The following is a 24858-nucleotide window of genomic DNA, read 5'->3' as shown; positions in this document are numbered from 1 at the left end:
AGTAGTTTCGGCCGCGTGTATGAAGGTCTGAGCCGGATGACCAGGCACTCGCCTTCCCGGCGGCCCGTTTGGCAGGGCGGGGCGCCTCGCGAAGATGGTGGAGCGCGCGGCGTGTGGCTCCAGTAGCTTGCCGAAGTCTCATCTCTGCGCACCGGCCGGTGTCTCGCTGGTCCGGAGCCCCCGCCCGCCAGGTCCCTGACCCCGCGCCCCCTGTGTTCGGTTTTCGGCATGCCCCGCGCCCGCAAGGGGAACGCGCCTCGCAAGGGCAGCCAGCGCCGCGGAGGGGGTGAGTAGGGGGCGCGGGGTAGTTGATGGGCGGAGAGCGGGGACTCTGCATGTGTCCCTGTCGGTGACTCCGAGGGTCCTGCGGTGGGGATCTCCGCCTCAATCAGCCTGGTGCCGCCTTCCGGAACTCCCCTGCGGCCGTCACGTGCCCCGGGAAGCATCGGCCACGTGTGCGCCCAACTTAGGCGTGCTGCGCTCTGTCTGGAGCCCGCGCTCCCGGCCATAGTCCGGCAGGTACTTCCCTCAGTTTTTCCATTGCCTCTCCACCCCACCGCAGCTGCCTGCTGGGTTGGACAGACTCGCCAGAAAGGGAGGGTAGCCGGCCCCCTCGCCAAGCCTAATATTTTCCCGGACTGGACGAGGAAGTTGGCGGGAAGCCCGGCCTGCCCGGGAGAACTGAGGGAGAGGGAGGGCCAGCGGGAAGCGGTAGGAGTCTGGCCTCGGCGGGCCTGGCCCACGAGGGGATGTAGGGAGCCCACGCACTGGAACCCTGGGCAGTCCTGGACTCACTTATCAGCGTCGACCAGGAGTGTGACTTGGTGTAGTAAACATATATGTTTACTGTGCATGAATGGGACATCCGTGGGGCACAGCCCTGACCTGGCCACTGCCCTAATGGGACTTGGGTCGAGGGACATCTTAAGTGGGTAGTGACAAACCCAAAGGACCAGTGCTGGGACATGTTCACCAAGTGGTGTCAGCCCCAGACTTAGGAACTGGAGAGACTTCCCAGGGGTGGAGCTTCTGTGAGTCCTGAGAAGGTAGGAAAGACAGCAGCACGCCAAGGGAACAAGTTATGCAAAGGCTGGGCTGCTTTGGCAGGCAGTGGTGAAAGAGAAGGTGAGCCGAGACCAATGAGCTGGACTTTGTCCGTCAGGCAAGGAGAGTATTTCCTGAGAAATGCAGCCAGTCAGGTGACCAGAACCTGCCCAGCTGTCAGCTCACCTTGGGTAGAATCCCTGCACCAGAGTGCTCCAGCCCTGCTGACCTGGACACCCGCTGTGTTCACCCATCTTCAGGGACTCACACAGTCGAGGGTCACTTCACTTTCTGCTGCTACTTCTAGTGTTGGGAGGAGCTTTTGTGTCTTATCACTCAGGGCTGAAGGCCCAGGGTGGACCCAGGGAGGCTTAGAGGATAGTATGCTTGAAGCCTAGGGTACCTACCCACCTCCTAGGAGCTGGGCTGTTGCCCCCAGGTCCGATAGACAGCCTGGTAAGATTGTTGGCCCACGGAAGAACTATAACAAGTAACTTGTTTAGTCATTGTTTTTACCCATCTATCCCAAAAGAGATGCTTTTGCATCTGTTTTGCAGATGGAAAAACTGAGTTTGGTTACCTGACCTGGTTATATGCCTGTAAAGATGTGGAGCCACGATATGAAACCTGGGTCTGTCTGATTCTAGAATCTAAGCCCCTGACCCTCATCCTGCTTACTTTGTGGTCATAATCCGGGCTGGTAGCTGATCTCACCCAGGATCTGCCTGTACATGGCCCCACTCCAGGCTGGGCCACAGGCCTAGATGAGGATTGTGCAGCTCCTTCTGCCTCTACCTGCCTCCTAGTCCTTAAAGAGGGCTCTGGCCTCAGGAGGACACTGCCCACCAAGCCTGACAGGGTGTCCCTAGGCTGGGCCTGGTACCTAATACCATCCAGTAGATAGACCTTCCCTTTCTCCTGCTTCCTGGCCCAGTGCCTCCTGCATCAGCTCCTGTGCTGCCCACCTCAGCCTCTGTTTTCTTATCTCTGAGAGGGGGCTACATTCTGTCTTGCTGGGTCATGGGGCTGGGGTGAGGTACCTCCAGCCATCCCTCACCAGTGGAGGCAGGCCAAGCACCCCGTTCTGCCTTCCCCAGGTGCCCGGAGCAGTGCCCAAGCTGACTCAGGTTCCAGTGAGGATGAGGCAGCCAGCGAGGCCCGCAGCACCACCAGTGAATGCCCCAGCCTTCTCAGTGTCACAGCAGAGGACTGCCTTGGTGAGAGCTGGTGGGAGCAGGCAAGGGCTCAGTGGGGGCTCCGTAGACAAGGGCAGGAAGCGGGACTGACCAGCTGGCTTTGCAGGGGGCGATGCTGTGGATGAGCAGGCTCAGCAGGAAGATCTCGAGGATAAGCTGAAGGAGTATGTGGACTGCCTTACAGACAAGAGGTACCCCCAGCCGCCAGCCAACTCCTACATGCATATCCCTGCTCAGCCCATGCCAGTTGTGACCAAGGGTGGGCAGGTCCACATGACCCTCCTTCTCTGCCCCCACCAGTGCCAAGACCCGGCAAGGTGCCCTGGAGAACCTGCGCCTGGCCCTGGCATCCCACCTACTTCCTGACTTCTTGCTGGAGCGCCGCCTCACACTGGCTGATGCCCTGGAAAAGTGCCTCAGGAAAGGTTGGGAGCGGGAGTGTGGGGGGAACCTGAACTGGAAGGGTGCTGACCCTTGGTGCACAGGCTAATGGAAAGCATCCCCTAGGGAAAGGTGAGGAGCAGGCCCTGGCTGCTGCTGTGCTGGGTCTCTTTTGTGTGCAGCTGGGCCCTGGGCCCAAGGGTGAGGAGCTGTTCCACAGCCTACAGCCCCTGCTGGTCTCCGTGCTCAACGACGGCACAGCTAGCCCTGCTGCGCGGCTCCACGTGAGTGTTCCCATGCTTGATGACACTACCCTCCCACCGCCATCCCTAAGCAGAGTGGTGGGTTCCACTTAACTCCAGACTCCTCTACTCTGAGGGGCTGTGAGGCTCATGACTGGGAACCCAGGCTCACACTCCTGACTGTGACCCAACTTTGCCCTCGTCCCAACAGTGTGCTTCTGCTCTCAGCTTGGGCTGTTATGTGGCTGCTGCCGATGTCCAGGTGAGTGGCCTTTGGGGGCAGGTGGTAGAGCACCTATGCCCTCACTCTGCCCCTGAGCCGTCCCCCACCTCCTTGTGTCCCTAGGACCTGGTCTCTTGCCTTACTTGCTTGGAAGGTGTTTTTAGCCGGGCTTGCAGTGTGGGTGGCTCCACAGCCCCTGTGGCCCCTGCCAGCTTTCACGGCCTGCTGTGTGCTGCCCTGCAGGCCTGGGCATTGCTGCTCACCATCTGCCCCAGCACCCACATCAGCCACATCCTTGACAGGTAGGGGCTCTGGGAGGGAAAAGGAAAGGAGAGGAGGCCCCCCACCTACCCATGAAGCTCAGCCTGCCCTTTTCGCAGGCAGCTGCCCCGGCTGCCCCAGCTCTTGACCAGCGAGAGTGTGAACCTGCGGATCGCTGCTGGCGAGACCATCGCGTTGCTCTTTGAGCTCGCCCGGGACCTTGAGGTGCAGGAGACGGGTGGGGAATGGTGCCTGCTGATGCCACCTGCCCCTCCCACCCAAGGCTGGATGCAGGGGATGCCACAGAGAAGAGGGCAACCTTAGCCCAGTGTGGAGGGGAGGTCCTGTGATGGGGGCATTGAGCAGGGGTGTCCAGCCTAGGCAGGGGCCAAGGAGGGACTCGGGGCCAGGCAGGAGAGGAAGAGAAGGGCTTTGTCAATGAAGGAAGAGCTTGGGTGGCCCATGTTGAGAGCCAGCAGCGCTCAGGTCCTGCCCGCGTGCCCTGTCGCTCCCCTGCAGGAAGACTTTATTTATGAGGAGATGGAGGCCCTCTGTAGTGCCCTGCGCACCCTGGCCACTGACAGCAACAAGTACCGGGCCAAGGCTGACCGCCGGCGCCAGCGCTCAACTTTCCGCGCTGTGCTGCACTTTGTCGAGGTGTGTGAGAAGGCGTGTGTCCCAGTGGGAATACGCCCCTAGGCATAGTAGCCAAGCCCTATCTACCCTGCAGGGCGGCGAGTGTGAGGAAGAGACAGTCCGCTTCGGGCTCGAGGTGCTCTATGTGGACAGCTGGGCCCGGCGCCGTGTCTACACCGCCTTCAAGGATGTGCTGGGTTCTGGCATGCACCACCACCTCCAGGTGAGGGGCAGACAGGGTGGGGGCAGGAAGGGCTGCTTCCACCTGGCTTGATCTCACTGCTATCTTTGTCCCCAGAACAATGAGCTACTCCGTGACATCTTTGGTCTGGGCCCTGTACTGGTGCTGGATGCTGCTGCTCTAAAAGCCTACAAGATTTCACGCTTTGAGAAGGTTTGCACTCTCGCCACCTTTATCTTTCCTCCATTCCCATGTTTCCTGGGAGACTGGGGCTCTGCAGGGGCTAGAGGAGGAGCCCTGGAGCCCTGGGCTTCCCTCTTGCCAGCTCACCAGGTCATCACCCGCTGCCCCTCCAGCACCTGTACAACGCTGCCGCCTTCAAAGCCCGGACCAAGGCACGCAGCCGCGTGCGGGACAAGCGGGCAGACATTCTGTGAAGCAGGACCAGCTGGAGAGGAGACTGTCCACACCCTTGCCCGTGTTTTTTTAACAGAAGACAGTGCAATGACTGGTTTCCGCCAGTAATTGTCGCTTTATTTTTTTAATGACAAGACCAAAAACAGACATGAGGGTGGGGGAGCTGGCAGCCACGCTGCTTGGGACCCTGGCCCTTTGCCCCTGTACTCAGCCCTGTCGCCTCTTCCTGCCCTGTCTCAGGCCTGGCCAGACATGTGCCCGTCCCAGGCTGTAGGATAGGCATTGAGGTGCTGGGGGACTGTTCCTTCCTCGTTCTTCTCAGGCCTTAATCCACCTGTTGGGGGGTGGGGGGGAACAGCAGGGCATCTGGACAGCCACCACAGCAGATGGGCAGGTGAGGCTACCTGGAATGGATTTCTGTGCTGATTTTTTAAGATTATTAGAGACAATTAAACAGAATGCTCAGTCTTCTGTGGTCCTGGCCTCTGGGTGTTTCTGCCTGTCCCTTCCCCTCCACCATCCTATGCTTGGGCCCAGCTGGTTCTCCCTGTGTCACCTTTGCCCTCCAAGGCAGCCTCTCCCCAAGTGGCCCCCTCCTCCTCCTCAGAGCCCAGGCTGTCTTGGAAACTGCAGCCGGACCCCCACTGGGAGGCCTGGCAGAGGCTGGATGACAGGAGTGGAGGTGGTAGGCAGCTATTTCTGGACTTCAACCTGCTATCTGGGGGTGGCCAGAGGGTGCTGACAGGCTACAGGAGTTGCCAGGAGGCTGTGCCCCCTCCTCTGACCTTGGGCCACCCAGGCAGGGCCTTGGCACCAGAAGCCTTGCCTAGACCTGGCCTGCAGTGGTCAGGAGAGTCTGGCAGCTGTGGGCTCAGGTCCTGCTCTTGTATAAAAGCCTTACCAAGGAAGTAGTGCAGATGTGGCCAGCGGCGGGAGAGGAGAGCCCTACTGATGGCCACTTTATTTCCCCCTCTACACACCCCCAGGCCCCAGGTCCAGGCAGCGCCTCAGCTGGGTGCTCGGGCCTCACTCAGGTTGAGCCTCCGAAGCTGGCTGAGGCTGGCAAGCCGGAGTTTGAGTAGCGTCTCCTCTTGTGTCCGCAATGTGTGCGCCAGGACACGCAGGGATTCACTCTGCAGCACTACAGCAGGCAGGCAAGGGACGTGGGGAGGTGGGGAGGTGGGTGGGTTGTCAGCCAGGTACCGCCCCTCAACCCCTCAGCCCCAGCACCAGGGGTGCCCATGGACACTGTCCTACGTCCCATCCCCCCCCAACCCCCTGCTGCTGTCTCTGGCTGTGCCGTCTAACCACATGGAAGGGCCTCCCGCTCCCACTGCCTTGCCCTTGGTTCCCACCAGCATGAACACCATCCATACCACTCAGGTAGACGGCCAGGACGGCAAGAGCCAGACAGGTGAGCACCAGCAGTGTGAGCAGCAGCAGAAAGCCCCCACGGCCATGCACAGGGCCACAACCAGCCTGGGCGCACAGTGACGGTGGCAAGACCCCCAGCAGTTCTTCCCATGGCCGTCCCTCCTCGGCCAGGTAGGGGCGCAGTGAGCCTGTGGGGCAGGTGGGGTATCAGGAGGGCAGTGGGTGCACCTGCTCTCCTCCCTCCCGGTACCCCTGTCCTCTCACCTCCGCTGTGTAGGTCGCTGATGGACTCCACCTGGTGCAGGCACACCTCCTGCACGTGGTTGGGGGCCAGTGATGCGCTGCCGCTCAGGCTCAGTGTAGGCGCCACAGTATCTGCAGGGGCAGTGTGGAGCAGGCTCAGCAGCTGGCCACTCCCTGCCTCCTCCCCAGGCGGCCTCAGGAAGCAGGGACTCTTGGAGGATGGGGACAGTGGGCCATTTGGCTCCAGATGACGCAAAACTGACTCAGGGTAATCCTTGGTTTGGAGTCGGGGTGATCTCAGACCCCCTTAGGCCTGTTTGTATGCGCGGTGGCAAGAGGTGGGCTAGACTTGCTTATGTTTGCTTCCTTCTCGGCTCCAGGACTTTCAGGCTGCTGCTGCCTGCTCGTCTCTAGTGAATAGTTTTTCAGCCTTGCAAGACTTCACCCACAGTGCATGGAATTCAGTCCTGCCTCTTCTGCTGTCAGTTTTCCCTGCAAACCCTGTGAGGCAGCCATCAGGCCTGGTGCCCGCTCCTCCGCCCGGCACAGAAGCAGCCCCTCTCTAGCCTTTGCTGTGTCTTTCCCCCCTGGCCTTGGTTCTTCGTTCTTTAGCATTCTCCGTATGCTGCTCCTGTGCTCTTGTGAACCCTGCTGTTTTCACTCAACGGCATGGCAGGAGACCATCTCTATTATCAGACCGCTTCCCATACTGCTGCGTCTGTCCCTGTGGGCATCCCTGTGAGGCCACCTGGACATTTACGTGGTTTCCAGTTCCTTTCAGAAATAACCCCAAAAGGACGTCCATCGTTGAGTATGAAGGTTTTCCCCAATTTCTGACAGTTATTAAAGACAGATTCCCAGAAATGGAATTACTAGATCAAAGAGCAAGGATCTTCTTAAAGCTCTTATCAAATTGTCCTCCAGAATGGCTGTCCAGCATCACCAACATGAGGCATCCCCACTCCCACTGAAATAAAATACGTACATACACACGTGTACGTAGATAATGTTTGCTAATTTGAGAGAGGAGAAAAGGCCTTTCTTGACTGATTTGATTTGGCTTTCTCTGCCTGGGGAGCTTGGCCATTAAAGGCGTGACTTCCTGCTCGGGATTTATTCACAGCCGCTGCCCATTTCATCGCTGAGGTCTGTGTACTTTTCTGGTGATTTGAACCCCACCCTGCCCCCTATAGGTGTGTTTATGTTGTGATTTTTAAATATTTGATTCTGTTTTTTTCTGGCTATTCTTTGACCTGGTTACTTTTATTATCTTGGCCTCTTAAGACCTCCAGATGCGCAGCTAATAGCTAGATAACAAAGTATGTTTGTGGGGGGCACACCTGATGGGGGCAAGGGTGGCAGGAGGAACTCTAGACCTGTCACTCTTAGGACAGTAACTTGACCTTTGTGATTTCTTGGAAATGTCCCCTTGAGCAAGTAAAACAGTAATACATGCTGTTGGTCATGTGCGGGTAGGTGGGTTGGAGGTCATATTAAACCCCTCTTTGCACTTTGCTGTGCTTTTCTCACTTTCTAAATTGAACATGGATTCTGTTTGTTACCAGGAAAAAAAGACAATAAATGCTGTTGTTAAGACCCCAAAAGGAGGCAAACATTCCCCCCCAACAGGGGCCAGGCTCTTCCCATCCAGTGTAAAATGCTGAAAATGTAATACAGATGCATCAAGGGGAGTTGGCCGAGCTGGGCTGTGGACCATAGCTGAAGCCCTGGCAGCAGGCTCTGCATCCTGTACTGTACCTGAAGCTAGCTGCACACCTGGTTCCCTGCTGCTGAGGCTCCTCTGAGAGCGGTTAGGTGAATGGCCTCCAAGGTCTTGACTACCTGAGTCAGTCTGGCCAGGCCAAGGGAGCCTGACCATCAGCTGTTGGGGACACTGAGGCCCAGGGTGGGGGAGGCCAGAGGCCTGTCTGCTCCCAGTTCCCTGGCCAGTTACCCGCCTGCAGTTCCAGCTTCCTCCCTGAAGGAAGAGCTGAACTGGCCAGGCAACTGCCTGGATGCCCACACACCCACTTGGGCACAACCTGTAGCTGAACCACAGCCAACTGGGCAGCTCCCCTCCACCTCCTGTGCTGTCCCCGGCAAAGGAAAGTAAGGCAGGGAGGGCCTGAGGTGAGGGGGGGTTCCAGGCATAGCAGACGTCTCCATGCATAGGGGCAGGTCTGTTTTCTCTGGAGATAGGACAGGTCACTGATGACCAGCCAAAGAAATGAGATCAGGGTAGGTCTGTATGGTCCATGGGATCACTCGTCTGGGATCATGCCCTCCCCTTGTGGTCACCCTCTCCTACCTTCTCGGACCTCGGGCATGGTGGGTAGTGGGCAGTCGGGACCAGTGACGGCGCCCAGTAGCAGAACTGGACAGAGGCAACAGTGGCTTCTGTGAGGGCCAGGAGAAGGCCTGGCCACCTCCCATTCTGGGCCTAAAATAGGTCTGAGCTCAGCCCACTGTGCTATATTTAGAGGGGTAGCTCAGCCCTAGGAAGGGGCAGAGTGACCCACATGGCCCAGCCTGAACTGGCTACCCAAGTGCACGCCTCCACTAGTGCCTGTGCTCAGGGCGCCACTCAGGAACCATACCACCCTGTACATGCATGGGACTCTGGGTCTCCACACCAGCCACCTAGGGCTCGGCCTCCAACAGTGCCCCATGTGGCAGCCAAGACGTGCAAGGATACCCTGTGCATCTCCATCTCAGCAAACCCCTTCCACAGCCCCGCTGGCCTCTCCTCCCAGCAAACGTGGGGGCAGTGGGCAGCCAGAGCTCAGTGCCATGAGGACTCAGGGCTCAGCGTGCCACCAGGGAGCAGAGACGCACACACCCCCTCCCAATATGCTGGCCCAACTGATAAAAGTTATTACTAAGCTTATAAACTTGGATAAAGGATTGCCGCCCTCTGGCCTCAGTCCTCATCTGTAAAACAGGAATAACTGGTTCTTCCCTGGCAGGATCCACAGGAGAACAGAGATGGAACCATATGTCTGAAGCACAGTGCAGTTTATATCCTCCTCGCCTCCCCACAAGCACACACAGGTCACATAAGGTTATGTGAGGATGCAGGTACCTACTTAGCCTTGGAGCCTGAGGAAGTGATCCAGCTGTGGTCCCCATTATCTTCCCACCCTCTGTAACTGGACCCTGTGTCCCTCCTTCCCAACTGGGGCAAAGCAAGGCCATGGGCTCTACCTCCTAAAATATCCATAATCTGTCACTCCATTATGTCATAGTGACTGCCTTGATGTTCCTCAAAAATGGGAAGCTTGTTCCCTCTTCAGGGCCTTTGCACTGGCTGTTCCCTCCTCCTGAAATGTTCTGCCCCCGATATTCCCGTTGCTGACTCCTGGTCATTCAGCTCAAATGTCACCCCGTTAGTGGGGCCTTCTGCTCATACTCTTCCACATCACCTAGTTTTATTTTTTTCGTAGCACTTGGCCCCTGAAGTTATCCAGAACGTACTGTGTATCCTCAAAGGCCCTACAAACCCTGCTTGGTCACAGGGGAACCACCTTTAATCCTCACCATGTGTCCTTGGATAGGACACACTGAGGCCCTGAAACTGCTGGGAAGGTGCCCAAGGCCACACAGCAAGCCCTAGGACTAGCGGCTGCCCACTGCGGCTGCTCCAGCTTCGGCTGATAATGTGTTTATTGTGTTACTTTAGTACAGTCGGCCTGCCCCCACCCCTGCCCCCAGCAGTCTGGCCTGTTCATAGCTTCCTGCTCGCTGCCCAAGAAGGGGTGTCTCCCCCAGGGTGGGCACTCCGGGCACCTCCCTGGCCCCGGTGGTTGCTCTAGAGTCCTGCTTCTCTGGCCCCCTCCTGACCAGCGGACCTCTGTGGCCAGCCTGGGCCACCCCTCCCGGGGCTACATTCAAGGTTTATCTGTTAATAAATAAGCCGGCGCGGCTGCCCCTCGGCTGGGGCCTGTCAGCGGGTGTCTCCATCGGCCAGGGTCAGCAGTGTGCCCGGCCCCCACTCCTCCATCTCCTAGTCCCGGAGTCTGTCTTCCTCTCTCTCGCCCGTTATCTCCCGTCTGGTTCCCGGCATGGGGACGGCCTGGTCACCAGTGCACGGCACTGCGCGGGCCCCGCTCAGCACGCGGCTCCGGGGTATGCGTCCGCCGGTTGCGGCCCTTCCTCCGCGGCTCGTTAGGCAGCAGGCGCGGCGCGGGAGGTGGGCGACACATGCGCAGGGAGCTCGCACCGCCGCCGCCTGGCTCCACCAGCTGCAGGAAGTCCCGGTACCAGAGCTTGGGGCTTGGCGGCGCGGCTGGCGCAGCCTCCTCAACCCGCGCCAGCCTCTCGGCCTGCACAGCGTTCAGCACGTGCAGCGCCAGGCGGCGCAGCGGCTGCGAAAAGCCTTGCTCGACCGCGGTACACAAGTACACGCCTGAGTCCCCGCGCAGCAGCCCGCGTAGCAGCAGCCCCTGTGGGGTGTGCTGGGCGCGTCCCTCCGCTGGCACCTGCAGGCGGGGCCGGCGTGAGACGGGTCGTCGGGGCCTAGAAGAGGGCTCTCCGGCCCCAGCAAGGGACGGAGAGGCAAAGGGGCATCGGGGGCTAAGTGGGAAAAGGGGCGCTCTGGGGTACACACTTGAAGGTTGGATGCATCCGGGCCAGTGGTCTGCAAGTGGAGACCCGAATGGTGCAGGGTTCACCTGAATGGGGGGGGGGGGGCAGGCCAGAGACCTCAATGGCCGGGGCGGGGCTTCTCCCTGGTGTGGGAGAAGTCCGGAGCCTAAAATGGGTGGGATGGTACCTCACTTGGACTCGGGGTGCAGGTAAGGGACGAAACTGGAAGGGGTGAGCAAGGAGTTTGGTGAGATGGGGGCCTCACCTAGATGTGAGGGGTAGGCCAAGGGCCTCCTTAGCCAGGGTTGGACAGAGGCCTGGTTGGGAGGGGCGGAGCGAGGCTCACCTGGGTTTGGGACTGCTCCCCTGCGCGCTGGAAGGTCCAGTTCACGTGCGCCTGCAGAGAGCGGGGCTCACATTCCAGGAAGACGCTGTCGCCCTCCACGCCGAACACCTTCCGCTCCGGTAGCGTAGGGCGCGAGGAGTCTGGGGGCGAGGGGGATGTCAGATTCAGGCAGGGTGGGGCAGGGTGCCTTCTGGGGCTGATGGGTGAAGGCGGCTGGGGCACTCACCTCCCGAGCAAAGAGTACTGGGATCGCCATTCCTTACGTCTTGCCGCCGGAACCGCCTGAGAACATTGGAGCCTCGGTGAACCCTTCCACCCTGGTAATGAAAGACCCTAGGGCTCCCTCCCAGCAGCCGGCCCCCCAGCCGGGCCTACCTCTTGGCACTGGGCTGGAAGCGCGTGCATGTGGCCCCGTCCCAGGCGCAGTAGGGGTCACGTGCCAGGCAGCATTCGGCGCAGGCGTGGCCATGGGCAGCGCAGCGGTGCAGTGCGATCTGGGTCACCGCGCTCCGGGAAGCTACGTACAGCTGGTGCTGGGAGACATAAGGGACTCCAGGCTGACTGAGGGCGGCCTCGTGCCCACCTCCCACCTGTCAGGGATCCCTTCTCCCACTGGTCAGATGGGAACACTGAGATCTCATTCAGGTCACACGGTCTAGCCAAGGCAGAACCTATACTGGAACCCGAGGCTGCCAACTACCAAGGGGAACATGGGGGTGGGGCACTCGGTCCATCAATGGGCTGGTCACTCACCCTCTTGGAGGAGATCTGCATGCTTGTGACAGCGGCTGAGTCCTGAGAGGGAGGAATGGGCGGGGGGGGGGGCCGTCAGGGCTCAGGAGGGTGGGGGGAACCCCGGCAACCGGAGACTCGGCCTCACCTCAAACGCATGCAGCTCCTCCAGGAGCAGCGCCTCGGAGCTAGGACTGCCGCCCTTGGGAACGGAGATTACCTTCAGCACTGTGCCTATGTCTACAGGGATAAGAAGGGGTGAGTGCCCCCCCGGTGTTCCCTGACAACCACTGGGGGGGGGGTTTTCTTCCTGACTTTGAGGCCTCCACCCTTACCACGGTTGGGTCCATTGAGGGCGTGGATTGGAATGATCAGGGCACCATCCAGAAGGAGGTGGTCGGAGTGCAGCCCAAAGATGTGAAGGTGGGACTGAACAGGGAGCTTCTACTACCAGGCCAGGCAGCCTGCATCAGGCCCTATCAGTGATCATGGAGGGACTCACCTGTGCCAATGAAGAGGACATCCCAGTGTCCGTCAGCAGCTGCTACTCTGTCCACAACGATCTGGGTGAAAGTGTACCCAGCGCCCACTTGCAGGAAAAGGGGGCGACCCCCGATGGGCAGAACCGAATTGTACATGAGGGGATGGTTCCGGGCAAACTGGATGACGTCGTCAGGGAAGTCCTTGGTGGAACTGAAGGTGCCAAAGGTCTTGCTGGGGCACTGGTGAGGGGGCACAGCAGAGGTGTGGGTGTGGGAGCCTGGTAGGCAGCCCTCCACTGGAGGCCTCTGGGAACCTGGGGGGCAGGAGACAGAGCCCTGCCCTGGGGATCTGAGAGGGGAGACCCAGTCTTGCCCTGGGGAGTCTGAGGGGGAAATATGGCTTCCCTTGAGGAGCTCTATCTGATGACAGTGACATCTTCCCACCCATAACAAAAAAAAAAGAAACTACATTCACCAAGAAGACCCCAGGCCGAATTCTCCAGCCCTGAGGTTTTGACGTGGGTTGTGGAAGGACTCCCCAGGCCACGCACCATGCCCGGCCGCGGGTAGGGGACACGGCCCTGGTAAGACATCCACTGGTGCATGGGCCCCTCCTTGTGTGCGAAGGGTCCCAGGAAAGCCCGGCGCACGTCGTTCATGCTATACACGCACACTGCGGAGCCCTGGAAGACGCCGCTGCAGATGAAGACAAGGGAGGAGTGAAGGAGTGCCTTGGGAGCCCAGCCGGCCCCTCCAGGGGTGTCCCCTCCCCTCTAGACCTTGACCTGGACGTGGAGAAAACAGCGTAAAGCAGCGGGCTCCAGCGGTCCCGCGACGGCAGCAGGAACACGTCCTCTGCGGGGGAAGGAGTAGTGTGGCTGAGGGAGGAGCCCCTGGTGTGCGCCGCAGCCCCCCTCCCCGCCTCATCCCCCATCCCGGCTCTCACGGAGCTGGTCGAAGTGGGTGTCGCCCTCGACGCCGGGCACCGAGCACACCAGCCGTGCCTTCAGGAAGGTCGTCCACTTGTTGACCAGGCTGCGCTGGCCGCCCACGTCGTTCTGCGACAGCGAAGAAAGGGGGTGAGGGCGGGGCCCGGGAGGGCAAAAGGGCGGGACGGACCGGGGACTCCTTACCCGGCAGATCTGGCCGACGCGGGATACCGATAGGCGTCCCAGTGCCGGAGCCGCCTCCACCGCCAACTCACGGAAGAAGAAGTAGATCTTGTCGTCGTCTGGATTCTCACTCTCCGGGATCCAAAAGACTTTAACGAACTTGGGCTCTGGCCGCAAAAATAGGAGGCGCTGAATCAGTGGGGTCCAGGTATGGTCAACCACCCGCCCCACCCCGCTGCTGCGGGACTCACGCGCTTCCTCCCCTCCCTCAGCGTCGGCTGGAGCCCCGGATATAGCGTCGGACAGACAACCCAGCCTCAAAGACTGAGTTCAGTTGCGGCTCGCTCCGCGCGGACCAAATCCAAAGGGGTAGGGCTTGCGAGGCAAGGAGCGGCCACAAGAGGGCAGCAGAGACCGTGGCTAGCCGGGCTCCAGGCCAGGAAGGTTGGGAGGCCTTTGACCTCCCCTTCACTGTTACACAGGCCAGTGGATCCGGAAGGAGGGAAATGGGGGATCCAGTTTCTCCTTCACTTGTGAATCCTCCTCCCTACCAGGAAGCAGATGCTCCATCCCTGCTTCAAACCGGACCCGTGGGTCCCATTGCTCTTGGGGTAAGCTACCCTTTCCCCTGATAGTCCTAGCCGCTTACCTCTGTTCCCTCCATGAGCCACTTCCTTGGCATGTACCTGCCTCAGGGCATTTGCACTAGCTGTTCCCTCTGCCTGGAATGCTCTTCCCTCAGTCCTGCTGGCTGGCTCTCTTTTGCTTTGGGAATTAGTTCATATCTCCCTTCAACAGACTGGCCCCCTTCCCCCTCCACTTCCTGGCACACAGTAGGTGCTCAGTGAGACCTGGCTCCGCCCACTGGTCACTCACTTCATGGGCCTTGCTCAGAATCCACCTTGTGGGGGGGAATGAGGACCCCTTCCTTCCTTGCCCACCAGCCTCTCACCGTTGAGCCATCGAGAGTCGTGTGGCTCTGTGCGGAGACTCGGCCGCCGGCCCAGGCTGCGGAAGATGGTAAAGTCCCGGCCCATGAGGTCTGCGGCCACCCCTGAATACAGCTCCTCCCCTGTGGACAGAGCAAGGGCTGCTCAGCCAGGCTGAGGGCACTTGGAGTGGGAGGGGCTGGGCAGCTCCTGGGACTCTAGGGGAGTCATGAGGCTATGGGGGATACCCAGGGCTTTAGGGGGGTCCTGGGACTTTATGACATTCTAGAGTCTCTGAGGGTTCCAGGATCTCTGTTGGGGTCCTAGCCTTTGGACTCACCCACCAGCACGGAGGCAGCCCGATGCCTGGGGTCGTAAGGACTCTTCCCCTTGCCGTCCTCTAGGCTTCGAAGGTCCAGCAGAAGCACGGGCTCCTGGAAGGCAGGGGGAGGGTTGCTACTGCCAGGCCTTTGCTTACCTGCTGCCCCCCTTCTCTGCCTAGGTCTGGCCTTACCTCCAGCCGGTGGCCCACCTCCACAAATGCACAGGTCGGGTGGAAGGCTCCCGTGCCACAGGCCAGCAAGTGGGTGTGGTTGTAGACATGCAGCAACTTCACGAAGTTCATGCACTCAGTCTAGTGGGCAGGAAAGGGCAGTGAGGCCTCCTCCCTCCCTCAAAGGGTCCCAGCTCACCAGTGGCACCCCTGCCCCTTCCTCTCTTCTGCAACAGCCCATGCAAGGATGAGCATTGGCCACAGGGACCCAGGTGACCTTGGTGACCAGTCCAGCCTACCCCTCACCAGGGTGGTACATGGGGAATCATAGGCCTGCACAGCGCCCCCCCCCCATGACTCAGAGGCCTCCAAGAAGAATCACGTGGGCCCCCACCCTGACTCACCACCTCAAGACCTCAGCCACCTCAACCCCCCTGCCCTCACCCCAGTCAGAACAGACAGGCCTCTGTCTTAGCACTGCCCGTCCATGGCGTGAGGGGCTGACCCTCCCCACTCACTCCCCCCAGGCAGCCAGCACTCACACCAATGTCCTTCCCTGCCCAGTTGCATTCCTCTCGCCATTCCACGGGGGCCGGCCAGGCCAGCTATGGGGGTGAGGGGGAGCCAAGTCAGGGTCTCTCCACTTGGGTCCCACCCCCCTGGGTCTCTCCAGGCAGTCTAGAGTGAGATGCCTGGGCTCTTTCCCTGGACAGCACTGAGGCTGGGGTGCCCTGGCACCTTCTTGGCCCGCTTGCTGATGTTGTCCAGGCTGAGGGAGGCCACGTGGTTCTCAGCACCCACGAACAGGCGTCCGCGCTCCTCATCCACCAGCAGGGCTTCATAGCAGCAGGTCCGCCCCAGCCGGAAGGTCCGGAGACCATGCTGGGCCTGGAGCTCTGCAGGGTGAGGCATCACTGAGGACTCTGCAGCCCTGCTGGAAGCCTCCCCCGGGCCCTGCCTAGGTTTCTCTCTCACAGGCCAGGGTTGTACATGTGACCTGGCTCACACACATGTGGGTTTACACATGTGTGAGTTTACACACGCAAAGACAGGCCCACCCAAGTGCACGCGTGTAGCTGCTGGGGTGGGCTGGGGTGGGCGGGAAGGGGAAGCAAGTTGAGCTTGTGCGTGCATGGACAAGCGGTGTCTCAGGGTGGGCGAACTGGGAGGCCAGGTTTGTGGACGCCAGGGTTCTGGGGGAGGCCGGGCATGTAGGGACAGCCAGAACCCCAACCCCAAAGTCAAACTGAGGGTTCCCTCCCTGCCACCCCACCAGCAGCCTGAGCTCAGCAGAACTGCCGGCTGGATGCCGCCGCCTTGGACCCACCCTCCTGTGCAGTGGGGAGTGAGAAGGGGCTCTGGTGACCCCCACACCTCAACTTGTGGCTTCTGTGGCAGGGGCATGGTCTGGCTGGGGGTGGGAGATGGATCAGAGACACAGTCTGTTGCCATGGGGACAGAAGGGGTCTTTCTAGGAAAGCTTGAGGAGAATGTGGGCTGAGAGGTCGGGGCGGAGACCAGGACAGGGTTAACTGGAGATGACCTGAGTCCCCCCACACCAGCCTGGAACCCGGGTCTGGTGACAGGCACACAAAGGAGGCAAAAGCAGCACAGCACCCCTCACCCGATGCTCCAGCTGGGTCCCTTTCCTTCCCCACCTGAGCCCAGCCCTCCCGCCTGCCAGGTGCACCCACCTTGGAAGGAGAGCCTCAGGCGCGGGGGGCTGGGGGCAGCACCCCCCAGTGCCGTGGCCCAGAGCAGGGCCAAGCCTGGGATCATGGCGGCGGCCACGGCCCGCCCCATTCCGGTGGCGGCTCAAGGCGCTCAGGGTTCAGCGGGAGTGTGTGGAGGAGCCTTGAGCTGCCCTGGACTCTGCCCCGGGTTCTGGAAGAGAAGGAGTTGGCAGCGAGGGCGGGAGGCAAGGGGGGAGTCCCCAGGGATCAGATTACAGCCCCTAGGGGCACGCGGCTGGGGGGTCGCATTCCACTTCGGAGCCCTCCCCTAGGAGGGTGCACTGCCTGGCCACAGTCACAGACACACCCACACTAGGCACACCCTCGAGGTCACCCCCACACACGCACCCGCCCCACCACGTCACCCTCCTCAGCCACCCCCTCCCGTATACATGTGCACAAACATCAGTTCACAAACACTGCGCACCCACTTCATGCCAGCCTGGGACTAAGATTGGGGACACTGGGGGACACAGACAAGGACCCCGTGAGGGAGAGGGCAGAGTGCCAACAAGGACTCAGATTGGTGAGGTCATCGCAGAGGCACCAAACGCAATGAGCAAAACAGTGACAGGAGGGGGTCAGGCCCCCGGGAGGTAGCTGTGCACCCACAGGTCCACAGAATAACCCAGAGGCACATTTGGGTGTGGGGCCAGCATGTGGGTGCCCGTGCATGTGAATTTGTTTCTGTGTGTCCCTTTGTGTATCTGTGCACATGTGTGCATGTGCAGTGTGTATGTATGTGCATACGTGAATGCATGTCACGCGCATACTGTGTGGTAGGTATGTGTGGTATGTACACAGGTGTGCAGATATGCATGCATGCTCAGACATGTGGCACATGCATGTCTAGGCAGTGTGTACAGTCTGTGTGCACTGTGTGGTACGTGTATGTTGTGCAACATGTGTATGCATATGTATGTGCCATGCAGATGTGCATGCAAGTCTGTAGCATGCAGATGAGCAAGTACAACCACAGCAGCATCAACCACTCCCTTCAACTCTGAGACACTGGTAAAATCCATGTCTCAGAGGGAGACCTGATGCCCAGGAGACAAAGAGCCTGGGTCCCTGGGAATGGGCAGAAGCCTCAGCCTGTGACTTGGGGCTGCTGCCATAACCTGACTCAGCCCCTAGGCCAGCACTTGACCTCTCCCTCTCTGTCCCCCAGAGGGAGTGAAAGGGGTTGATCGCGTGGTAGAGATTCTGTGAGGTCAGGCCTCAGACCCAAGAGGAACGGAGTGGGGACAGCCAAGGGCCCAAGCTGGCTTCTCATCTCTGGTCTTCGTTAAGCTGCCCCTCCCTCCCCTCTCAGAGCCTCCAGTATCCCTAAACCTCTCCCTGCTCCCCCCACCTCCCTGCCCCTCTACTTCCTTAGCCTCTCCTAAGGTTTCACCATCTCTGAGCCCTCCACCTCTCTGAGTCTGAGCTCTTCCCTGGACCCCTCAGAGGGCTTCAATGCCCACCCTCCTTCCTAAGAGCTGACAGGGCAGGTGCCAGGCAAAGGAGCCTTGGGATAGGGCAAGGTCCCAGGGTAGGATCAAGCAAGGGATGCAGCTGCTGGGGCAGATCCCAGATCCCTCTACCCACATCCCTACCCAGCCCTGGGGTCCCTCGCATGCCAAGACCCCCACCTCCCTCCTTCCCTCCGCTGACACTTGCCGCTGCCTCTTCCCGGCCCCCGTGAGGTCTGCAACGCTGAGAGAAACACTCAACCTCCTTCCCACACTCCACCAAGAACTCCGGCAGCAGCGTCTGCCCACCCCAGCCCCTTCCTGCCCCGGGGAAGGGGAGAAGCCTAGGGGCCGCAGGGCACCCTCCAACGGCTCCTTTAAGGCATAGCCCCCGCCCACACCAGCCCAGCTGCAATCCCTCCACAGGCCATAAAGTTTACGGGGGCGGGCTGATCAGGCAGATCGGGTGACCGGGCAGGCGGCCGGGACCAGCTAGAGACGGCAGAGCAAAGCGAGTGGGCACACAGGGAGGGTCAGGTAGAGATGCCCCTCCCCTCCCAGGCTTCAAGGCGGAAGGGTGCCCAGGCGGCAGTCCCGGAAGAGGGGTGGCCAGTCAAGGCAAAGGAGGAAGAAGCAACAGAGTTCCCCCAGTCCCAGGTGGCTCCGCATAGCAGGCAGAGAGTGCGGCCCGGTCTGGGGCGGCTCCAGGGACTCCGGTTCCTCACCTGTCCTTCTGAAGCTGGGGAGCTGGGGGCAGGGGGTAACGGGGTGCAGCTGCCACCTCAGCTCCTAGGAGCTGGCTGAGATGGGACAGGAGGGCTGGAGATCTGGTGGGGGTGGTTCTCAACTGGAGGGCTGCTGGCCCTCAGGCCCCCAGCTCCAGTCCTTCCTCACCACTGAGACCCCTTCTCAGAGCTTCTGCAGCCCAGCCAGCAGTGGAAGCTGTGACAGCCACAGGGAGTTGAGGGGAGGTGGGGGGTGGGGATGGGAGAAGGAAGGGCCAAAGAGGGGCAGGCTCAAGAGGCCTGGCAAAGCTCACTTTGCGCTGCAGGGTGTGGGCCCACCCAGAGACCCCCAACCTAGGTTGAAGGTGGGAGAAATTGCCCCCACCAAGCACAGAGTCAAGAGAGAGGGGGCTTTACAGACAGGACTTTGGTGTCTCAGTTGGGAAGGGACTGGAGTCTTGTCCTGAAATTGGCTCTGGAGGACACTCCCTATTTGGACTATGAGGGGTACTTTGGAGAGGCTGATGTTGACGATGGCAGAGTGGGCCCTCAGGTCCACCTAGGTGAACATGCAAGGGCTTCAACCCCGCAATCTCCCCAAAAGGCATCCCTGGCCACCTCCCCAAGGCCAATCGACAGCTCCTCAGGGGTCAGTGAGGCTGTGTAGGAAAGCAAAGTTATGTCGTCCATCTGGGCACCATCCAGCCAGGCAGGGACAGGGCAGAGGGAAGACGCAACTCCAAGCCCCCTGGAGCAGAAGAGCCTGCACCCAGCCAGGGCAATGTCATGCCCAACCACCCCTCCTTCCGGACCTGGGATGTTCCTGGCATGGCCTGGCTGCCTGGCTCTGGGGAGCAGGCAAAGGGCCAGCAAGAGGACTAGGGGCCTTTAGGAGGGGGAGCAGAGGGAAACACCCTGCCTGAGCCCTGGTCTTCCGGGATGCAGCCTCTCCTTACTTCGGGGCTAGCTGTCTCTTGGACCTGGGCAGCCTTGACTGGCCCCGTGCAAGCAAACAAAATTCTTCAGCTGTTTACAATTTTCCACCCAAGCAGCCAAGATCAGCAAGTGCCTTCTGAGACTTCCACCCACCCCACTGTGCCCACTGCTTGCCCCCACTGCCTTCAATTCTGCAGGCCCAGGGTCCCAGCCTCTGTTTCATCACCACCACCACCCCAGCCCTGAGTCCATACTGAGAAATGGGACCAGGATCCCCTACCATCTTTTCAATACCCTGGGACTCAACCCCCAGCCAGATGGACTGAGTCTTCCCTGGCCCGCCTGAGGCCCTGCACACTGCCCTCCCTGCTCTAGATGTGTCCCCTCTCCTGAGCAGGAAGGGAGGTCCCCAGAGGTGGGAGCTCAAGTTATCCCTGTCTCCACAGGGTCTCCTTTCTGCTCCCCAGCCACAGGTCCAGGCCCTGACACGCAATTCTATACCATGCTATGTGTGTGGGCCTTCGTAGAGACAGTGCTCCGGAGGCAGGGCCATTTGCTGTGGGTCACACTGGGGCTCTGGAAGTCCCTGAGGATTCTGGAATTAGGCAGCCTGGGCCTGAGTCTCAACAGAATGGGACAAACCAGGAGGAGACAGCTGGGGTCACTGTGCCTGCCTGCACCCTGCCCTAGGGTCACCCTAAGCTCCTGGGCCACTACCTTTTGCCGGGGCATCCGTGGGCAGAAGTCATACTGGATTCTTGCCCTAGGGCTGCCTGTCAGTGGCACAGCCTGCCAAGACCTTGGTTTCTCCTTTTCGGAATAACTGAATTGCTGTGCGAAGCCCCAGCATCTGCCTCCCCACCCCTCATCACCAGCTAGTCTGCCTCTCTGTACCCTGCCTGGATTCTGGGCGGTGCAGCTGGGGCAGAACACTCATCTGAGGAAGGCTGCGCCAGCCCTCTCTGTTCCCAGCCTATGCTGGATGGGGCCTTTGGCTTCCCACCCATACCTGCTTTAACCATTAAGCCTGCTGGCTCCAACATCACGTCACATTTCCCTGCTCTGGCCACGTGGGCACCAGGACATGCTACCCTGAGGACTTGGCTTGGTGAAGGGATGGGGAGCAGGCCCTGGAGAGTTCCCAGTCACCCCCAGGCATCACCTGAGAGCTAACTTCCCAAACTCTCTACTACCCACTCTGGAGATAGGGGGTCTCCTGGGGAGGGATCTGTCAGGGCACTTCCCCCACCCACCCCCAGCCTGGTTTCCATATCCCCAGAGGACCCCTAGCTGACCTTTTTGGAAAGATCAGCCCCTCTTCTTGCCTGCTCCCCATCCCTTCTGAAAGCCCGGTCTGAGCTGAGGTGGAGGGGCTGAGGGAGGGGCCACCAGGAACCCACCTCTGGTTGCGGCCCTCCCCCCACCCCACTCTACCCCTGCCCTCCGCCTCCTGCACATTCCTCCCAGGCTGAGGTCAGCCCCTCTGGGAGGGGGGACCCCCCCCCGCCCCCACCAGCCACATCACAGCTCTTCACTCACTTCTGTTTTCTTCATTGCCCTGCGGGGTGGGGCAGGAGGAGGGGGGCTGGGGGCGGGGCCTCCCTTTCCAGAGCCTGCCTGGGAGAGTGGGGTGCCAGGAATGCTGCAAAAGGGGACTCTGGGACAGCCTTCTACACTCATTAACATACATTAACATACAGGCTGCATTCCCTTCATCTGCTGGGGAAAACCCTCCCAGAGTGCTGGCTGGGGGGCTCTGAACGGCTTTGGTGGTGGCGGAGGTGCCTGGAGCCTGCCCCAGGGATCAGCCTCTTTGTAGCTTGGGGAGGGGCAGGGCTGAATCCTGACACTGCTGCTCCCCAGCAGTCCGTAGGGGGATACTGACCCTCTCAGACCCTCTTCACTTTCCCCGCAGCCGTTTCAGTGGGCAGGTCTGGCATGAGGTGCGGGCACCTCTGGTGAGCACTCTGGTCGCCTCCTCAGCTCTGGGCAGCCTGGGGCATCGAGAACTACGACAGCCTCGTAGGAGATCCTTCACTGTGGCCTCTTCCATACCAGCTCCCAGGCCGTGTCCCTGTGGCCATCCAGCCACTCCTCTTCCCCATGCCTCCCCTCTGCAGTCCCCATACCTTTACCCCAGACTCACAGAGGGCACTGAAGCCCAGCATTCACACCACCCCTCCCCAGCTCAGCTGGGCCACCAGCCACCCCCAATCCCATTTCTGGGATGCATCAGCTCTGTCTTCGCCAGGACTTTGCTTGGGCTGTGCTCTCCACTCGGAAGGTCCTTCGCTCTGCCACCTGCTGGACTCCTCCTCACCATTCACTATCCATCTTGGGCATCACACTTCCTCTGAAGCCCCAGAGCTCTGTAGTACCAGGTTCAAGCCCCTCTGCAGGGCTCTGGATTCTCTTCTGTGTGTAGGGGGAGGACAGCAGGGGCTATCATCACCTGGGGGTCCCCAAGACCCAGCAGAGGTCAGGCACAGGGAGGCAGGAGAAGCTATGCCTGCAGGAAGGCCTTCCACCTTCCTGGGCCTCCTAAGCCTGGGTTGGGACTGATTGGGAAGGGATACCTCAGGCCCCTCCTTGACCCTGCCCCAGTCCCCCAGGCCTCGACTCCTTCCACCCCCAATGAGGTCAGAGGGCAGAGGTGATGGAAGGGGATGTCAAACTATGATTTTTCTCCCCACCAAGATCACCTGCAGCTGCGTCTCCTGCAAGAGGAGAAACCAAGGCAGAGAGAAGCAGTTGCTCTGGACCCAGAGACAGGGATCCATGGCCTTGACCCTCAGATGCTGGTGTCCACCATCAGCTGACTGAGGAGCTGAATGGTCAGCAGGCATGGACCTGCTTGTTGTCACACTGCTGCACACATACCCCAGCTAGCTGAAGGCCCTCTCTGGGTGGATGATGAGGGCTGCCTTCGTTTCTGGGGGCCTGAGGCATGTTTGGGAATGCAGATCCTCAGGGCAGGGATGAGGGCCCCTAGGATCTCTTTTAGGGCAGTAGACGCAGGGACTGTTTGGGAGTGGGCCTGGACCCAGACTTCAGTGGGGAGAAACCACACTCCTGTCCTGGCCCTCTCCCTGACTCCCAGGGCTGCCGGGACCTGGCTGGCCATGCCGTGGCTAGGTGGTTGGAGTCAGAGCCTGTGTTCTCCAGCCTTGGTGGCGGACTTGGCCCTTTGGGTCTGGGGGTGGGGGAATGACTCCGGGGGCCCCCATGGGGAGTGGGAGGTTTTCCTGACATCAGGAGTAGCCATGGAGTAGCTCCCTGCAGCCCCTGCAGCTTCAGAGGCCCTAGCTCTAACCCTGGGGAGGGTCCCCTCCTCATTCTGCACCTGGCATCTGGGCCACCACCCACCTGCTAAAGGGGGATCTGGGCCTGTGGAGATGAGGGCGCGGCTGCCTGCCTGGCTCCTCCCCAGAGGATCTCCCTACACTCTCCCCTCTTTAGGCCTCTCTGACTCTCAGAGCTTGTCTCTTTCTGTCTCCCTAGCTGTTCCTGCACCCCACAAATGGGTTAAAAATACCAAGGCTGCCACCACATCAGTAGCCTGAGCAACTATTTTGAGTGGGATGGGCCTTCTGAGAGGCAGATCAACCTCATGGCGGTTCCCACAGGCTGGAGAGAGCCCACCCCACACTGGGACCTTTAGGCTTGTTCTGGGAGCAGGAGCATGGGTCCCTGCCAGGCTCTGCCTGTCCTGCTAAGGGTCCCAGACCTCATAGCTGCAGCTGCCTATGTGTGGAAACTTCTCAGGCTGAGAGAGCTCTGGGGGACACAGGGCCAGGGAGCCTTGAATCCCTGGCTCCCTTCACTCAGCTGTTCTCAGGGATGAGAGATGGCTAAAGTCCAACCCAGGACATCTCCAGGCAGCAGGGGATCCCCAGGAGCCGACCTCATGGAGTCCCTCCAGTTGGGGTGCAGGACACCTGGGCGGCCCTTCCCTGCCTGCCGACCCCCCGTGGCTGGGAATTTCCCAATCACCAACGACAAGGCTGAATTGAGAGGCCACCCCCGCCAGTACTGGGACAATGGAGCCTTATGCCCTTAAAATCTGAGCATGGGGGTAGGAGGGCTAAGGGCAGGTGGTGGCCTAATCATCCAAATCTGCACCCAGGGAAGCCCTGTTTGCCAGGACCCCACCCAGACCCACTGCCCAGCCTGGTACAAGGGGGATTCCGGCCAGAGCCTTACATGGCCCACCCATGGAGGAAGGCACTGGGTGTGCCAGGCGGACAATACCAAGCCCTCAATGGTCCCTCTGTGCACAGATCCCTCCCAGGAGGGAAGGAAGGGACCATCTCCGGCTCTCGCTTCCTGCTGGGCGGGCATCAAGGCACTGGAGCTCCCTCCAGCACCTCTGGGGCTCAGCGGAGTCCGGAACAGAGCTGCTGAAGGAAGGCGGGGATCCTATTCTCTTGCCCGTCGGCCCTCGGAGGCTGGGATAGTAGGAAGGGCTCGAGGAACTGGGGCGGGGACGGGGTCTGGGGGCTTTGATCCCTTTCCGACTGTGCGGCCGCAGTCTCTCATCTCCTGCCAACACTCCCGCCCGAGGCCACAGGGGGCCGCCAGGTGTGCGGGGGCGAGGTCCCAGGTCCTGGCCCCACCCCTCCCTCACCCCGCCCTCCTCGCCTCCGCGGCGCCGACCCCGGCCCGCCTTCAACCCAGGCCGCTTTGTCCCTCCGAGGGCGCGGAGCCGCCGCCGCCCCACAAAGCTGTCTTTGTGCCCCGCGGCCTCCAAGGGACCCGGTGACATCAGCTTCCATGACTGGCCCGGCGGGGCCAAGCGCGGGCCGCTGCGCCCCCTGGCGGCCGGAGGCGGAGGAGCTGGCCTCGGAGCCCCCTCTAGTCGAGGCTGGCGTTTCACGGAGCCCTCTTCAAGTCGCCACTGTCCCAGATGCCCGTGGGGGAAAAGTCCAGGGCACTCGCCTGGCACTCAGGGTCCACCCCACAGGCACCTCGGGCCCTGCCACCTGCCATTCCCTTCTCCCACAACACTCCCCATAGCCTCATCGAATTCTTAGACCCCTAGCCCTCCAAGACTAGGGCTTCCCTCACGCTGAAGTGTGGCTGTCTGACAACGCCCCTCACCCACTTCCCACCTCCTCACCCCACCCCATCCCCG

The 24858-nt window shown here is 60.6% G+C and overlaps 3 protein-coding genes across 5 annotated transcripts; 1 reads left to right on the top strand and 2 right to left on the bottom strand.

Annotated features, from left to right (window-relative positions):
• Positions 1-111: 111 nt before the first annotated feature.
• Positions 112-5112, top strand: IFRD2 (interferon related developmental regulator 2). Its single transcript, XM_012554137.2, has 12 exons — positions 112-286; positions 2142-2261; positions 2347-2431; positions 2541-2665; positions 2748-2905; positions 3075-3125; positions 3210-3388; positions 3467-3572; positions 3867-4004; positions 4078-4206; positions 4282-4377; positions 4521-5112. Exons 1-12 carry the CDS (start codon positions 229-231, stop codon positions 4599-4601), a joined length of 1326 nt encoding a protein of 441 aa, XP_012409591.2. The 5' UTR covers positions 112-228; the 3' UTR covers positions 4602-5112.
• Positions 5113-5588: 476 nt separating this feature from the next.
• Positions 5589-8525, bottom strand: LSMEM2 (leucine rich single-pass membrane protein 2). The gene is made up of 5 exons (XM_023741803.1): positions 8507-8525; positions 8230-8288; positions 6220-6472; positions 5958-6143; positions 5589-5722 (listed from the first exon to the last, which is right to left on the bottom strand). The coding sequence occupies exons 1-5, from the start codon at positions 8523-8525 to the stop codon at positions 5589-5591; spliced, it is 651 nt and encodes a 216-aa protein (XP_023597571.1).
• Positions 8526-9827: 1302 nt separating this feature from the next.
• On the bottom strand, positions 9828-16920 carry SEMA3B (semaphorin 3B). 3 transcript variants are annotated; one of them, XM_004368558.2, is made up of 17 exons: positions 16571-16920; positions 15615-15772; positions 15419-15481; positions 14898-15017; positions 14724-14817; positions 14407-14526; positions 13476-13621; positions 13289-13400; positions 13128-13197; positions 12894-13038; positions 12363-12582; positions 12009-12100; positions 11882-11923; positions 11504-11661; positions 11355-11410; positions 11129-11268; positions 9828-10676 (listed from the first exon to the last, which is right to left on the bottom strand). In XM_004368558.2, the coding sequence occupies exons 1-17, from the start codon at positions 16677-16679 to the stop codon at positions 10275-10277; spliced, it is 2247 nt and encodes a 748-aa protein (XP_004368615.1). In that variant the 5' UTR covers positions 16680-16920; the 3' UTR covers positions 9828-10274. The 3 variants fall into 3 exon arrangements, with proteins under 3 accessions (XP_004368615.1, XP_023587942.1, XP_012413926.1); XM_023732174.1 differs by having other exon boundaries at positions 10237-10676; positions 15615-15873; positions 16567-16679; XM_012558472.2 differs by having other exon boundaries at positions 10237-10676; positions 13128-13211; positions 13288-13400; positions 16571-16679.
• Between the last annotated feature and the right edge of the window lie 7938 nt (positions 16921-24858).

The sequence above is a fragment of the Trichechus manatus genome, unplaced genomic scaffold, assembly GCF_000243295.1.
Source record: "Trichechus manatus latirostris isolate Lorelei unplaced genomic scaffold, TriManLat1.0 scaffold00001, whole genome shotgun sequence".
NCBI classification, from domain to species: Eukaryota; Metazoa; Chordata; class Mammalia; order Sirenia; family Trichechidae; genus Trichechus; species Trichechus manatus.
Note: the sequence above shows the minus strand (reverse complement) of the source record. Positions and strands in the feature narration are given on the sequence as shown.

Coding starts and splice junctions, on each gene's coding strand:
- SEMA3B (XM_023732174.1), bottom strand. CDS start 16,679: ATGGGGCGGGCCGTGGCCGCCGCCATGATCCCAGGCTTGGCCCTGCTC. Junction 14,818..14,897: donor AGGTGGGCCACCGGCTGGAG/GTAAGGCCAGAC, acceptor CCTGCCTTCCAG/GAGCCCGTGCTTCTGCTGGA. Junction 11,269..11,354: donor CAGTACTCTTTGCTCGGGAG/GTGAGTGCCCCA, acceptor CCTCGCCCCCAG/ACTCCTCGCGCCCTACGCTA.
- IFRD2 (XM_012554137.2), top strand. CDS start 229: ATGCCCCGCGCCCGCAAGGGGAACGCGCCTCGCAAGGGCAGCCAGCGC. Junction 2,666..2,747: donor GGAAAAGTGCCTCAGGAAAG/GTTGGGAGCGGG, acceptor AGCATCCCCTAG/GGAAAGGTGAGGAGCAGGCC. Junction 4,005..4,077: donor CTGTGCTGCACTTTGTCGAG/GTGTGTGAGAAG, acceptor TCTACCCTGCAG/GGCGGCGAGTGTGAGGAAGA.
- LSMEM2 (XM_023741803.1), bottom strand. Junction 6,144..6,219: donor CAGCGACCTACACAGCGGAG/GTGAGAGGACAG, acceptor CCTGCCCCACAG/GCTCACTGCGCCCCTACCTG. Junction 5,723..5,957: donor CCTGGCCGTCTACCTGAGTG/GTATGGATGGTG, acceptor TGCCTGCTGTAG/TGCTGCAGAGTGAATCCCTG.